Below are 16558 nucleotides of genomic sequence, written 5' to 3' on the forward strand. Positions count from 1 at the left end.
TTACTTCTCTAAAACCATTATGGCATTACCTTTAGTGTGCTGTAAGTTTATTGAAAGCTGTTTTTTATCCTGTATGATTGGGTCATCCCAATAATGAAAATTTGAGCAAAATCAATACACTCAATATCCATGTTCTAGAGTAAATACACAGAAGTGTTTCTTGTAATGGGTTTTACTGGCAATGGCGAACCGTTTTTCTAGTAACAGCTTTAATAATTTGTAATCATTAAAACACACAGAAGCAATGAAGAAATGGGGAAAAGAGGTCAGGAAACACATATAGAAAAATAGGAGATTGGCCCTCTGGATCACCCTGGTCTGTAATCAAACCAAGGGTTGCAAAGCAATTGGACAAGGCCACCCTTAAAGCAGAGCAAATATAAAAATGTGTTTTTAAAGGATATGAAAGCCCACCCATACATAATGCAGCATGAAGATCAAAGGGTGTCTACAGTGGTGCTTTGAATACTTTCTAACTTTAGAGTGTACTTTCGTGACTGAATTGATCATCAACCACTCCCAGAAAATGAGCAGACAATACAAGTGAAATGTATTGCTCATGAGTAATAACAGGGGGGAAATATAAGCATAGAAGAACTAATTTTATTTTCTCACTGATAATCTAAATCTAATCTGGAGGAAATTCATATTGACACGCCAGGGAGAATTCATTGAGACAGCCTTTTTAAACTCTGGCATGGTATAGTTGAGTACTTCCATTTAAAAATTTGCATGCTCAGTCTCAGAAAGAAGTGATGCTCTGTGCTGCCAAACTTATTTTTGAGTAGCTGCTTAACAATTTCCTTTGCCATTGCTGAAAAGGGTTATAATCTGAACTGCTCAGTTTGGTGTACGAAGCCCTCCATAATCTGGTCCAAATAAATTCTTCAGGCAATTCTACCATATAAGAAAAATAAATAAATTTAAATTCTAACAAGTCAAATTTGTACACTTTCCTTTACAGCAAATCTCTTTGTAATCTTTAGGAAAATGGCAGTGCTTTTCTGACTGAACTCTCTCATGCCTTTAGAATATTGAAGGATTTAAGTCAATTGGAGAATGTGTAACCTTTTACATAGTTGGAATCACAGTGTCTGCACAAAGGGGAAAACAATTTAAATTTGAGCAAGTCTCACTCTAACCTTCAATTATAAGTGATTTATTTTAATTTTTCAGGTTCACATGAGTGTATGCCTTGATCTAAAATTATCTACTATTAAAACCAGGGTCTACCTAGAAATAGAATAAAAATTTACTATGTGATTTGACAAATTAAAATATATACACATATTTTGCCCTAGCTGGTTTTACTCAGCGGATAGAGCATCAGCCCGCGGACTAAAGGATACCGAGTTCGAGTGTTGTCAAGGGCACATGCCTTGGTTGCAGGCTCTATCCCCTGCCCTAGTCATGCAGGAGGCAACCAATCAATGTGTCTCTCTCTCTTATTCTCTCCCCTTCCCTTCCACTCTCTCTAAAAATTAATGGGAAAATATCCTCAGGTGACGATTAACAAATGTATTTACTTGTTAATGTTTATTTGCTTAATGTTTTTTTCACTGAATAAATAAAAAAGTACATAATCACAACAGAAAATTATCTAACTAATTATTATTGTAAACATGGTCATTTTGGTAAGCATTATTACAAAATGGAAGAATCATTAATATAGAACTACTTAGAAAATAGAAACTTCCAATATATTGGGTATAGTTGTTTTATTATTAAAAACACATATATCTGCACATCATTTTGTATAAAAAATTACAATTATAAATTATGTGTTATAAGATTGGTTATTTATTTTAAAAGTATACTATTTAACATATTTAACTCATTGACCTACATATTATCCATAAGCATAGGATTGTATCCATATGAACCATATGTTTGGGAGATAGTAGTGATTTAAACAAAAAGATATAGTTATTTTGATTAGTTTATAACATACATATAAAATTATTATATTACATATAATAATTCTAGTATAATAATCAAATACATATACATACAAAAATTACATTGAGAAAGCTCTGATAATTGAGTTCTAAATTCAAGAGTTTCATCATAGCATATAAGTTAATGAAAAATATTCACAAGATTCACTATCTTGATACTTTGAAAATAAATATAACTTCTAATATGTTAGTTAACTATCAACAAAGACATGCAACTAAAAACAAAGGATGCATATCCTTATGTCCATAACCTCTATACACATGACGAAATACATCCCTATACTAGATGGAAATGAGTGGAAAGAGCTTTGCCTAAAAACAAAATTATTCTAGAACCATTTCGTAGATATAAAAATAAAGGCCTACACCTCTAACAATCGCTTCTAGTTTCCTGAGTTTCAGTTACAACTCTCAGCTAGCTTTGTGTTTTAGGTTGGTAGGTGGTCATGGGAAAGCAGAGGTGTGCACATGCACAGACATATACATGCACCAGGGAGTATACACATGTACATGATAAGAAAATGGATGTCAGAGAGAAAGATTTTCAGAAGCACATAAAATATTGAAAAGAAATGTTGCTCTAAAATGCTTTGTTGTTATCCCTGAATTAAATTTCTACAAAATTAGAAAATAACTCCTTTTCCCAACTGATTATAATTTAATGAAGGTGAACTCACAACTATTTAAGTCAGGTAGCAGGAATATTTTATGTCGTTGCATGTGTGTGTGTGTGTGTGCGCGCGCGCATACATGTTAAACTTTCCATATCACCTCCCAAAATATTAACAAGTATAACTGTTCTAACTCTAATATTATTTAAGAATTTTGCTTATATGTTCTCCTCAATTTTCATTCAGTTCCATACAGAAAATAAGGAGAGCTTTTCTCTTTATTCTGGCATGAGTAAAGCCACACAAATAATTATAACACTGATTGTCAGATTGCTATAACATACATGTATATATTTCAAGCACAGCAACAACCAGATATACTGGTTTTCTCAACAGTCTTGTTTCTCTGATGTAGGGATTAAACTACTGAGGAACCAAACGAATCTCTCTAAAGCATTCAAATGACCCCAAAGACTTGGACTATAGAGTCTCCAGATACAGAAAATCATGTGGTGAGCTAAAATTTCACCTGAGATAGATACTCCGTCCTCCCTTTCACTTAATCCATGCAGTTATTTCAAATTTCAATGTGTTTTCTCAGAGTGTCTGTCACATCCAGAGCATACTTAGAGATTAAAATATATTGGCAAAATGTATTGAGCTCGGGAATTTTTAATATTGAGCTTCATTAACTATTACAACTCATATGACTTTCGTTCTGCCCTGCCCTTAGGAATCTATATTAAGGTGGAGTGTAAGGACTTCACAAAGTAATGTGCAAAAAAGCCTTTAATATATTTCCACAAAACAACCCTTGTCTAATATGGAGTGGAATTGCCTATTCAAAAGAAAAGAAGAATTTGGGGACCCAGTTTGTCAGGTGAAACACAGTTCTTCAGGTTGTAACAGTGAAGCAGGCTGCTCTATACCCACAACTAACACCCCTCCGCCCCCCAAAAATCAAAACCCTTTCCTGTACCAGCCAACTTTTCATTCCATCAATTTTTCTTTAGCATTTCCTGCACTGTTTCCAAAGTGAAACTGCTATGAGTGAAAGATTTTTCATATTGAATAATTGAGAATTGAACCACTTAAAACTCCTTTAAGAGTAATAAACTTGAAAAGCCTCTATGTAAATGTTTAGATTCTCTTTTCAACTCCTAACACTACACAGCTCTTCCTGAAATATTAATAGTACCAAAACAGGTATAGTAGAATAAATTTCTTAATGATATTTTCCTTTAAAAAATAAAGTCTACGAGTTCTGCATGGCTATATAGAGAGAAAGCCATTTTTTGTGTGCACATACTCTTATGAGTGCCATCATCTAACAAGTAAAATTCAGATCACAGAGAAGAAAGCTAACAGATGAAGAAATTGCTCACCTGTAGGAAGCAGATCAACAGACTGAAGTCTACTTGTGATGGTGTGTAGGGTGAGGATAGCAAAGGAAAGCAAAGTCGGGAATGCTTGAAAAATAAAATATTTTTAGTTAACAAATAGAAAAACCAAGTGGGAAAAAAGGGCCAATTGAATCATGAATATTTTATTGATTTCCAATTATCTTTTAAAATTCTTTAGATTGACTAATTCCTAAAAAAAATAAGGTCATTTGGCATTTCCCCAAATAGATGACTTATTCTTATTGGAAGAAAATTACTGTTTTGGATAATTTCAGTTTAGATGAGATAGAAACAGTACAAAGTAACATTAATGCATAGGTTGATGGGAGATATACTTTAGTGATGATGATGGATGCATTTATCCCAAATAAAATAAAAACTTTTCAGCAATAATGGGTAGATGTAAACAAGCAGGCCAGCAATATTAAAGTTGTAAACTGCCTATTTTTTAATTTCCCTAGAAAGCAAGGCTTTAATAAAAACATTTACTACATCTTAATTTACTTACAAAATGTATATTGTCTGGAACTTGAAACAACAGACTATTTATACTTTAATTCTTTAGTCAATCACATTGAAACCTTCAATTTTTAAAAATGTATTGACTTTAGTAATGAGAAAATATGTATTTTGTAACAATTTCTACTCTATCTTTAAAAACAAAAACATTTATACAATATAAAAGTAAGGAAATATTACATTTTTTGTTTTGCTTTTTATGACCATGTAACTTAGGTCATTATAGATATGTATAATTGATCAATTCCTTAGACTTAGAAAAAGAGAACGTTTTGTTTGCATTAATCTTATTTATATGTGTAGCGAATATATGAAATTGATTACCGTCTAAAAGGCTTCCAAAAAATGTCTGTCAGTGAGCAAAAGTAGCTCTTTATTTTAAATATTCTCACTTTCTTATTTTCAACCTTATTCAACATCTGTTGTTTGCCCCTCCCCTGAAATGTAATTATGCAGGATTCCAATGTAAAACAGGTTGAATAGTTAATAACAGGAGCTCAAACATTTTTTCCACATTGTTGGCCTACAGATGTTTCTTTCATTATTTTTCTGTTATCCCCTGGCTTCTTGTTTAATTTGTGTACGTTTATCGCCTGTTCTTAAAGTATATTCCCACAACAGATGGAAACACCTGAAAATAAGTCTGCCTCATGCACATGTTTAAATGATGCCTGTTGTGATATTTAACATTGTAAAGGGAGTAGAGGATATCCAGAATATTTGTTTAGGGGAAAAGAAATAACTAATATGTAAATTACCTTGTTACTATGCTTAATTCAAAATTCAGTGGAGATAATTTAGTTCTTGCCAAAGACATATGAGGAATACTTTATAGTCTACAACCTGCTTTTTTTTTTTACCAGACTCACTTGTCTTTTTTTGCAGTTGACACAATACTCTTAAATTTTCAGTCCTACCAGAAATTGAATATTTTCTATCCACTGACCATTTTACAATGCAAAGGCACTTTACATTCTCTTGATAATAATCCAAATCTAGAAATCAATATCTAAAATATTTTAGATATATTCAAAATATGCCATATATATGTACACACACACACACACACACATACACACACACACACACACACATATTAGGTAATATAACCAGAGTCACATAAGGCATAGAACCACTTTATTCAGAAAAAATATATCCCATCCAAGTTATAGAATAAATAGAAAAACGGTGTAGGCTGAACACTGGGTTGTATATTATTTCCCCCAGTAGTCACATCCCCTGTAACAAAAGAATATGATCTTATTTGAAAAGAGGGTCCTTGCAGATGTAATTACTTAAGATGATGTCATATTGGATTAGAATGGGTCCTGATCCAAAAGCTGGTGTCATTACAAAAAAAGTAAACTGGGAGAAAGAGTTCCACCGGGAGCATGCCACATGGTGATAAAAGTAGAGATTGGAGCCTTTGTCTAGACTTGCTGGCTGGGGACAAGGGAGAATTCTCCCCTGGAGCCATCAGAGACCATGGCCCTGCTGATACCTTGATCTTGTATTTCTGGTCTTCAGAACTGGGAGAGAATAAATTTCTATTCCTTTAAGCCACCATCCCAGTATATGGTTTGCTTTTGTTGTTGTTTTTTTACTCTGGCAGTCCTAGGAAACCAATACTGATTTTGGTACCTGGAAGGGAAGTGAGGTTCTATGACAACAAACACCTAAGACTATGGCAGTGACTTTTGAATTGGCTAATGGGAATAAGCTGGAAGAGTTTTGAAATGCATGATTTTTAAAAGCCTTGATTGCCTTGAGTAGACTATTAAAAATATGGACATTCAAGGTGATTCGGCTGGTATTTCAGAAAGAATAATAGCTGTAGAGAAAAGTGTCTATAGTCTTAGAGAATAAATTTATGGCTGTATTATCATGAACAGAAAGTAGATAGAAATGTGAATGTTAAAGGTGATTCTCCTGAGGTCACAGACGGAAATGCTAATGGACACTGAAAGGCAATCCTTGTTATAAAGTGGCAGGAAACCTGGCCAAATGAATTGTTGGACAGGAAGTTGAACTTATCAGGAATGAACTTGACTATTTAGCTGAAGAAATTTCCAAGAAAAGAATGATATTTGCTGCTGGGTTTCTCTTTGTTGGTTACAGTAAAATGTGAGATAAAAGAGATTAATTGAGGAATGAACTGTTAAGCAAAAAGAAAACAGTACTTAGTTGGGAAATTTTTCTGTCTATTCAGGAATCATGCTCTGGAAACAAGGACAAAGATGTGGCTGGACAGTCATTTGCTATAATGATTAGACATGCGACTTAGGGCCCAATCACCAGCTCAGGAAAAGTCAGGATTACAAATGGGGTTATTGAGGAAAAATCTGGGGAGGATACTCTTGACTAATGGTGTGGATTCCCTGAATGTCCACAGAAGACAAAGTTACTAAGAATTTTACACTAACAGAAACACTGCTAACATGGACTGAGAGGGATAGAGATGGGACAAAATGAAAGAAAATGACTCCAAGAATACTGATGTAGAAACCAGGAAAGGCAGGTTACTGCCCCAGAGTGTCAAAAGATAGAGAAAGGTAAAACATAAAGAATTACTCTCAGGTCCTGGTCAGTGTTGCTCAGTGGGTTGGGCATAGTCCCCAGCACAGAGGGGTTGCCATTTTGATTGCCAGTCTGGTAATATGCCTGAATTGTGGGCTCAATCTCAGGTGGGGGCGATCAGTGTGTCACTCTCACATCAATGCTTCTCTCTACCTCTCTCTCTCTCTCTCTCTCTCTCTCTCTCTCCAAAAATCAACAAAAATATATATTTTAAATATTAGCATTACTCTCAGGCCTTGAAGTCTCATGAAATTTGCCCAGCTGCATTGCCACCTTCCTTTGGACTAGTAACCCCTGGATTCTTTCCATTTTCTCCCTTTCAAAAAGAGAATTATCTATCCTATACCTGTTGCACTATTGTATTTTGGAAACAGGTAACTTGCTTTGTAGTTTGATAGGTCTAGGGAAGGAGCAGAATGTTGTCCCAGGAGGGACCCATACCATACCTGATTTAGGTGGTGAAATTTGGGACTTTTTAAGTTAATATTTAGATGAAATTTTGGACTTAAGATTTCATGCTGCAAAGGGTTAAGATATTTGGACGATGTTGGGAGGGGGTGAGTGGATTTTGTAAGTGGGATGGACATAAGTTTGGGGGTCCAGAGGGTAGACTGGGTTGAATAGTACTCCCTCACAATTTATGTCCAACCTAGAAGATAAGACTGTGATCTTATTTGAAAATAGGTTCTTTACACATATAATTACTTAAGGTAAAGTTATTTAAATTAATAGTTGGGTGTATCCTAATCCAATGAAGCTGTCCTTAAAAGAGGGTAAACAAGAAACACAGAGACAGCCCCGCAAGAACACAGAGTTTGATGCGGAGCAGCCACCAGAAGCTAGGAAGGGCCATGAAGGATCCATTCCTGGAGCTGTGAGAGGTCATGGCCCTGCTGATACCTTGAATTTGGATTTTAGTTTCCATAACTGTGAGGGAATAAATTTCTGTTATTTTAAGCCCACACACTTAGTAGTATTTTGTGACATCAGCCCTAGGAATCTAATACAGACTGTCAAAAAAGAAACTTCAAAACAGAAAATATCCAGAGAGCAAAGCATGACTGTCATGAGTGAAAATGGGACAAATGAAAAAGTAAGTTCTAGGAAAGTAAAGCGAGATTAATGTGACTAAATTAAAATGTTGTCTTCTATATTCTGACTCATAAATAAACTAAATTTGGCATAAGAGATAAGTACACATGCCAGTAAAATTGATGCTTCTGCCACTGAGCGTAAAACTCAACTGATCTCTTTGTGTGTGTGTGTGTGTGTGTGTGTGTGTGTGTGTGTGTGTGTGTGTGGTGCCTTCAAGGCTGTAGGCCAAGCATGTCAAACTTGTGGCCGGCAGGTCACATGCCTTGAGTTTGACATGCTGGCTGTAGGCTGCTTCAGGATGAAGCTGAACATCTCTTTCCCAACCACTGGTTGCCAGAAACTCATTGGAATGGACGATGAATGCAACCTTTGTAACTTTGTTTGAGAAGCATATGGCCGTAGAAGTTGCTGCTGACATTCTGGGAGAATAGAAAAGTTATGTGGTTCTAATCAGTGGTGGGAAGAACAAACACGGTTTCCCCATAAAGCAGGATGCCTTGACCCATGCCATGTCTGTCTGCTGTTGAATAAGGGGCAGTTCTGTTATGGATCACAGAGGACTGGAGAGAGAAAGTGCAAATCTATTCAGGCTTGCATTGTGGATGTCAATCTCAGTGTTCTCAACTTGGTCATTGTAAAAAATGGGGGAGAAAGATATTCCTGGTCTCACTGATACTACTGTGCTTCGTCCCCTGGGGCCCAAAAATGCTAGCAGAATCCATAAACTTTTTAATCATTCTAAAGAAGATGATGTCTGCCTCTAAACAAAGAAGATAAGAGACAAAGAACCAAAGCATCCAAGATACAGCGTCTCATTACTTGCTCCACATGTCCTGCAACACAAATGTTGGTATATTGCTCTGAAGAAACAATGGACTGATAAAATTAAGGCCCTAACTTGTTTGGCTTAGTGGATAGAGCATCTACCTTCGGACTGAGGGGTCCCGGGTTCAATTCCGGTCAAGGGCATATTCCTAGGTTGCAGGCTCAATCTTTGCAGGCTCAATCCCCCGCTAGGTAACCAATTGATGCGTCTCTCTCATATTAACCTCTCTCTCTCTCTCTCTCTCTCTCTCTCTCTCTCTCTCTCCCTATTCCTCTCTCTCTCTGTTCATTCTCTCTAAAAATCAATGGAAAAATACCCCCAGGTGAGGATTCACCAAAAAAAGAAATAAAGAAAAGAAAAATAAGGAAGAGGCAACAGAATATTCTAAACTTGTGGCTAAGAGTATGAAGAAGGCCAAAGAAAAATTGCAGAAACACATTGCCCAGAGATGTAGGCCGAAGTCTCTCAGAGCTTCTACTTCTATGGTATGTCTGAGTCTAGTAAAAAATGTGATTTTCTAAATTTAACAAATAAATCAGAACAAACAAACAAAAAACTAAAATCACCTACAAAAATTGTGTTTATAAGATTGTTCCAAATCTTACCAAATACTTAGAGACTGTTTTCTTAAAATACCTACAAATTAGTTGCTCTTTGTGCTTATTTTATGATAGTTGACTTCTCTTTTCAGTTTGTATTACATTTTATTTTATGTATATTAATCACATTTTAGTGCTATCTGCATAGCAACCTTACCTAAAATTTTCATGTATAGCCTGGCTGGGTGGCTAAATTGGTTGGAGTGTCATCCCATACAGCAAAAGGTTGCAGGTTTGATTCCCAGTCAGGACACATACCTAGGTTGTGGGTTCAATCCCAGATTGGGGCAACTGATCAATGTTTCTCTCTCTCTCTCTCTCTCTCTCTCTCTCTCTCTCTCTCTTTCTCTCACTCTCCCTATTGCTCTTTCTCTCAAATCAATAAAAATATATTCTCAGGTAAGGATTAAGAGAAAAATTTCATATATACTAGTGGGCTATTAAAGAAAATGTGTGTCTGTAGATATGTGTACATACGTGCATGAGTAATTGGATTAACAATAAAATAGTATCTTATAAAGAGAAAACATATCTCCATTTTTGTAAATATGACTTCATATTACATGCATGTTTTTAGCCAGAAACTTACTATGGATAAAATGGAGAGATGATTCAAATGCTCAGAAATTCAACGTTATCGAAAGGCATATATTAATGCATTTTTCCATTGTTGAGGGGAATAAATGCACAAACATTAAAATACTCATTTCTTTATACATTTAGTAGGAGACATTTGGCTACATTTTTAATTTACATAAAAAATAAGGCAAAATATATTTCCCTTAAGAAGTATGATAATAAATTTCACTAAAATATATTGCACATCAGCAATAGTTATATGCACAATTACCAAAGGCATTTTCTTTTTACATTAATTTAGTACATACACACATACACGAATACACTGTGTTTGTTTTGGCCTTTATAGTAATATTAAATCATCTTTTTCTGTGAGACACTTGTCTTGCTCCACTGGGCTGCTATAACAAACTACCATAGATTGGGTGCTTCTAAACAACGGAACTTTATTTCTCACCATTCTGAAGGCTGAGAACATGTCCAAGGTCAAGGCCCTACAGATTCTGTGTCTGGAAAGGACCCATTTCCTGGTTCACAAAGGCTGTCCTTTCCCTGTATCTTCACATGGTGAAAGGGAGCCACTTTTATAAGGGCACTAATCCTGTTCATGAGGCTCCACTTCCATGATATACAATAATCACCTCCCTCAGGCCCCACCTCCTAACACTGTCAAAATGGGGATTACCTTTGAACATATGAATTTCAGAGAGGTACAAGCATTCAGTTAATAAAAACACTCTACTTAATAAAAGAAAATAAATGCCATGGGAAGGGAGAAGATTAAATGTCAAGTAGTTCTAAGAAGAAATAGAGTCAAATTCACAACTGGCCTGTTATGTAACTGCCTAAGAATAAAATAAATAAATAAATACCCCCCCCCCCCCCCAAATCGGATATCCTATATAATAAAAGGCTAATATGCAAATTGTTCTCCCTCGGGAGTTTGTGAGACTGGGAGTTCAATTGCTTGCTATGATGTGCACTGACCACCAGGGGGTGGTGTGGAACATGGTGGGGACTAGCTGTGGCAGTGGGCAGCTGAGGGAGTGAAGGGAAGGAGGAGTCAGGGAGGCGGGGAGGCAGGGAACCTGATCGGCCCTAATCTCCTGCCAGGCCTAGGAACCCTACCTGTGCACGAATTTCATGCACCGGGCTTCTAGTATATTATATATGCATGCATCTGTGTCTGTGTGGATATACATGTACACATTTACATGTTATTTATTGAGTATTCATGTGTCCTTTGCAAGTGTAAAATCTAAGAATCAATCCCTCTAATTTACACACTAAATTTGTATGTAAAATCTGACAGGATCTTATACACAAATGCAAGAAAATATTTCTTATTGTTTTGTTACACTGTTCACAGTAGACTCTGTCAAGTAATTTCAGTTTCTTTAAATGAAAAAAAAAATCAATTCAAGCTTTATTGTAGCATAGCAAATTACCCCCTGTCACTTTGTTTCAAATAATATCTTCAAAGTGCCATGTCTACATCTTGGGTTTCAGTGGGTTCTTGGTAGGGATTTGAGTCACTGAGCCAGGCTTTACAATAGGAAACAGCTATTAAATTATTTTTTCTTGATATTTAGCTCTCAGTCATTATGCTGACCCAGAAAAATAATGCAAAGTTAGATTCTAAAAACTGACTTATATTATCACAACTATAATCAAAGTGGAAATCGCTCAATACACTTTGGGTTTTATACAAAAGTTTCTGCCGACTACTAGACTGCTTTAGTGAGCAGATTTTGTAATCTGTAATGCTTACCAAAAAGGCAGAGAGACATAATAAGCCATATCATCATCATTATCCTTGACAATGGCTACAGAGAAGAGGGAAATCATTTAATCCACATTACTTTGATGTCAAAACAAAATGGCAAACTGACAGGTACAGGCTGGGTTTTTATTAAATTTCTAGAGATTACAAACCTATATAGCTGAATTCTCCTTCATTTTAGTCTTGAAGTCAGAAGATAGGTACCTAAGAATATTAAAACAAACTAATTCAGAAATAATTTTTTCTGAAAAATTTTCTGTGAATGCCCTAACTCAGCACAGTAACAATAACAGTAAAAGAGAAAGCTAAGTCAGTATTCTTTTGACAGACAGCAAACATCACTAGTGGTCTATGCAATCAAAAGCACCAAACTTATATATTCCACAATAAACAATGAGTTACGTCCTGTAAGTATATTCATTATTCTGACTGAAAATTCAAAATGTATCTTATTACTTTTAAAGTCATAGTGCCCTGGCTGCTGTGGCTCAGTTAGTTGGAGTATTGTACCGTGTACTGGAAGGTCATGGGTTAAATTCCCGGCTGGGGCACATACCTAGATTTCTGGTTCAATCCCCAGTCAAGGTACTTGCAGGAGGCAATGGATTGATGTATCTCTCTCACAGCTCGGTCTCTCTCTCTCTCTCTCTCTCTCTCTCCCTCCCTCCCTCCCTAAAAAATCAATTTAAAAAATCATAGTAAAATAGATTCTTAGTTTAATTTAGATAAACCTGCTAAACTCATAGGGTGTCTGAATATAGTACTAAGAATACTAACGCTGGCTTTAATTTGAAGTCCTACTAACAGGGAACAATAAAACAGTGGAAGTGCTCCCTCCTTCCTGGACACAGAGGGATTCTATGGATATATGAAATAAGAGTTTGTTTGACTACATCTCCTTTGCTCTCCCTTCCTTATATTTCCTGCACTTAACACTCTCCTGTCCCTGCATAGTTCATTATGCTCCCAAATCACCTTAGGACTTTTCCTCCCTCAAGAAAACAAGCAGATCTTATCAGGTGTGTGTTATGCATATCGCATGGATGCAAAATGATGAAATCATATCCACATTCATGTAACTTAATAAACCCCAAATTTTCTCAAAATTCAGAGAAAAATAAGGCATCTTTTATGGAATCTTTAATGAATTTCTTGGCCAAAGAGTTCACATCTTTATAAAATGGAGACATTTACAAAATGAGTTGACTGCTTCATTTGTGACATTTTAATAAAAGTAACCTGTTAATGGGAAAACACAATTAAGGCAGGACACACACATGCACATATGCACCTGCGCGCGCGCGCACACACACACACACACACACACTTCTGTGAAGAAAAAGAAAGGCCAGTGTCACGTGGAAGCTTGCCAGCACCCACCGCTGTGCCTGCTTCTACTAGCTCTTTCCTTTTCCCACGTTTTGAGGGCACGGTGAGCAGCAGGGGTTCAGAATGCGTCAGACAATGAGGAAGGGACAGTGTTCTTCTGTGTATGTGGGTCATTTATAAGTCAGACACTGCCTGTTTTGCTACATGCAGCTGCGTATTGTACTGCCAGGGAGCACATTGGAGGCAAAGAGGGGGCAGTCATAACATTTTGTTTTTACTCTAATTATCTGTTCTGTTTGGTGAGCTTAAAATTTCAATATATAAAGCTGGATTCCTACAAATATCAAAAATGTTGGGCAGTTAGAGTATTGCGGTAGCACAGAAACTGAATTTAGCAAACTCCATAGTTGGATCCAAAATATATATCACAAATGTGTTCTGGGTCAAATTGCTTAACTTCTATATATTTCACTTCTTTATCTTAAAAATGGGGATATCCTCATAGGGCTGTTGTGAGAACTAAATGAGCACAGACATGTAAATTAGCACTTAGAACAGTTTGTGAAAACCACTGAGTGAATGTTACCGTTAAGTTATGCTAGGACAGAAATGGCAAGTCAAGGAAGTACAATGCAGTTTGAACACCAACTCAGTTTGAATACAGAGCCCCTTGCAAGTGAAAGCCATTCATTTTGGAACTCTATGTTTTAGCATCAGAGAGCAAAACACAGTTATTGCCATTGCCCTTTTTAATATGCTCAATGTAATATTTCTCACCCCACATGTAAGCATATAGTGAGTACCATAATTTTGAGGGGTTGTATTGATTTATATTTTAGGTTAAAATGTCATAAATATAAATATACTATTCTTTCCACGTGGGGCATTTTTGTAGCAAATTGAATCAAAATTCCAGAGCTGTTGATGATGTATCTCTATGTCTCTCTTTCAGGAAAGTGTTAAAGATACACAAAACAAAGAGAAGACAAGACACATTTTCCTGAAGAAGAACATTTCTAAATGGAAAATAATTGAAATCATTCATTACCTGTTAAATCAAATACTACAGAATGGGTATTTTTAGCAGTTGTTAGAAGACTCATAAGTACCCATTTACTATTCTCTGTGTTCAGAGATCCCATCGGTGAAAATCTGAGCAATACCAGAAAGGCAAGGGAATCTGACTTGGCCCCCACACAAATCAGACATAGATTAGGGCCCTGGCCAGTGTGGCTCAGTTGGTTGGAGCATCCTCCCAGACACTGAAAGGTCGCGGGTTCCATTCCCGATCAGGGCACATACACAGGTTAGGGTTTAATCCGTGATCAGGGTGCGTATGGGAGGCAATTGATCATTGTTTCTCCCTCACATTCGATGTCTCTCTCTATCTCCCTGTCCCTGTCTCTAAAATCACTTTTTAAAAATAAAAAAGGAATGAAGTAGGATTAGAACACATTCCCATGTCTAACATACAAGTTCTTTTGCCACCCTCCAATTCCACAAATTATGTAACAAAAATCTCAGAGGCAAAGAATAAAGCAATATGGTGACAAGGTAATTTGATAAACTGAAAAGTGATGCAAGGTTTTGTCTTTATTTGATTTTTTAATAAACTAAATTCAATTTTTAAAATTTTTCCATCAGATCTTAATACTGGAAGAGAAGAATGATAAAGTTTATTTTTAGATTGGCCTTCTAAGTGTAATTTTCATATGGTTTACTCATATTCAAAGAAATGGTGGCACAAAAAAGTGCATCTGATTTAACTCTTAATTGATCACTGTAGAGAAAACCCTATTTTCAGAATTGTTTGGCCTGAAGTTTTCTTAAAGGTTCAGGTTTTCATACGTATGACTCACTGTTCACATAGAGAATAATAGTTTCATTAATTATCTTGTACTTTCTAAGAGTATTTTGACAATAGCAACATAACTCCAAACAGAAGAAAGCAAATATTCATTCAGATATCCAGGTCATCTCTTAAATCAAGTATATCCATCTAATCATCTTTACTTGCAAGTCTTGTTTATATGCATGCACAACCTTTCTGTAGTTTGAATCTCAAAAGAGATGCAACTATGTGTGACACTTTATATTTTGGGGATGAGAGAAAGTTTAAAGATCATGCAATACAAAGTCTATTTTTTAGGTAAGAAAATTGAGGTTCAGAATAGTGGCAAAAACAAAAATGATTCTCTTTATCCCAAGTATATCTATTTTCCCACACTGCATGTGTCTATATATTTCTCTTTTTATGTTGTTTTGTTGTATTCACCCATATCAGGATGACCATATAATGTATTGTCCAAACAAGGGTATTTTTTTTTAAAAATGATAGGGGCTACCTTTAATAATCATGCCTGGACAACAGGTAAGCAGAGAGTAGAAAACAACACATAAATATAAAAGAAGAATAAAAGACATTATATTCAGAATGAATATACAAGTATGCAAAGAGACAGTGTGAATTAATCATACAAAACAGAAAGGGGAACTACAATGCGTAAATTTAATAAAGGGATTCTGGTGGTGCTCACTTGAGTAATCAAAGAATGACAGATCAATAATTAAAATTAGATAGATAGCTGAGAGAATAGTTTGTTTAAAATTAGGAAACAGAAACGAACTTTCACCCTCTTTTTAATTTGGGGAAGAAAAAAACAGAGATATGAAATATTTCCCTCTCTCACACACACATATTTAAAAACACAAATCAATGAACTGTAACTAAATATAGACCTCCAAATACCTACTTTGACACAACATCAATGCCTACGAGGGAATGCACACATTATAATAACACTAGCAGAAACCACCCAGATTTACCATGGCTAGTAATTACCTAGGACACTGAAAGATACTGGCAAAAGTCAATCTAATAAATCTGCCATTATCTCTAATACTTCAAATCTGTGCCTTGAGCTAAGCAGTTGTCAAAATGGAGTTCTGTTTACATAGAATTGAATCTGAGTTGGGGGAGGGGGTAATATGTCAAAGCTTTCCTATTTTTTTCCTTTCAGTTGTTCACATAAAATGATTAGCTGGTATTTCCTGGTTTTCCACAAGGAGCCAAAGATTACTTCTTTTTTTCTCATAAATATTCACTACCTAACGTGAATGTAAAGGTGACTGTTTATTTGAGTTCTCTGGCTCTGAAAGCGGGCTCTGGCAGCGGGCAAGGCCATCCTGGAAAGCAATGCTTCTGAATATGATGTTTCTATCTCCTGAATAAAAGCTGAATAAGCTTCAGAATAAAAGACAATATTTTGGAATGTCTTT

The 16558-nt window shown here is 35.8% G+C and overlaps 1 protein-coding gene across 3 annotated transcripts in view; it reads right to left on the bottom strand.

Moving 5' to 3' along the window:
• PCDH17 (protocadherin 17) overlaps positions 1-16558 on the bottom strand; it is a 94861-nt gene that overhangs the window by 12010 nt on the left and 66293 nt on the right. For 2 of the 3 annotated variants that reach the window (XM_070408980.1, XM_070408979.1), the window contains exon 4: positions 3955-4038. The exons of the other annotated variant lie outside the window; for it this stretch is intronic. In XM_070408980.1, the coding sequence (XP_070265081.1) occupies positions 3955-4038 (84 nt within the window). The remainder of the gene's footprint in view (positions 1-3954; positions 4039-16558) is intronic. 3 annotated transcript variants of the gene reach the window in all.

Source organism: Myotis yumanensis, unplaced genomic scaffold, assembly GCF_028538775.1.
Source record: "Myotis yumanensis isolate MYYU_CA2020_CCGP unplaced genomic scaffold, mMyoYum1.0.hap1 SCAF_3, whole genome shotgun sequence".
Classification (NCBI taxonomy): Eukaryota; Metazoa; Chordata; class Mammalia; order Chiroptera; family Vespertilionidae; genus Myotis; species Myotis yumanensis.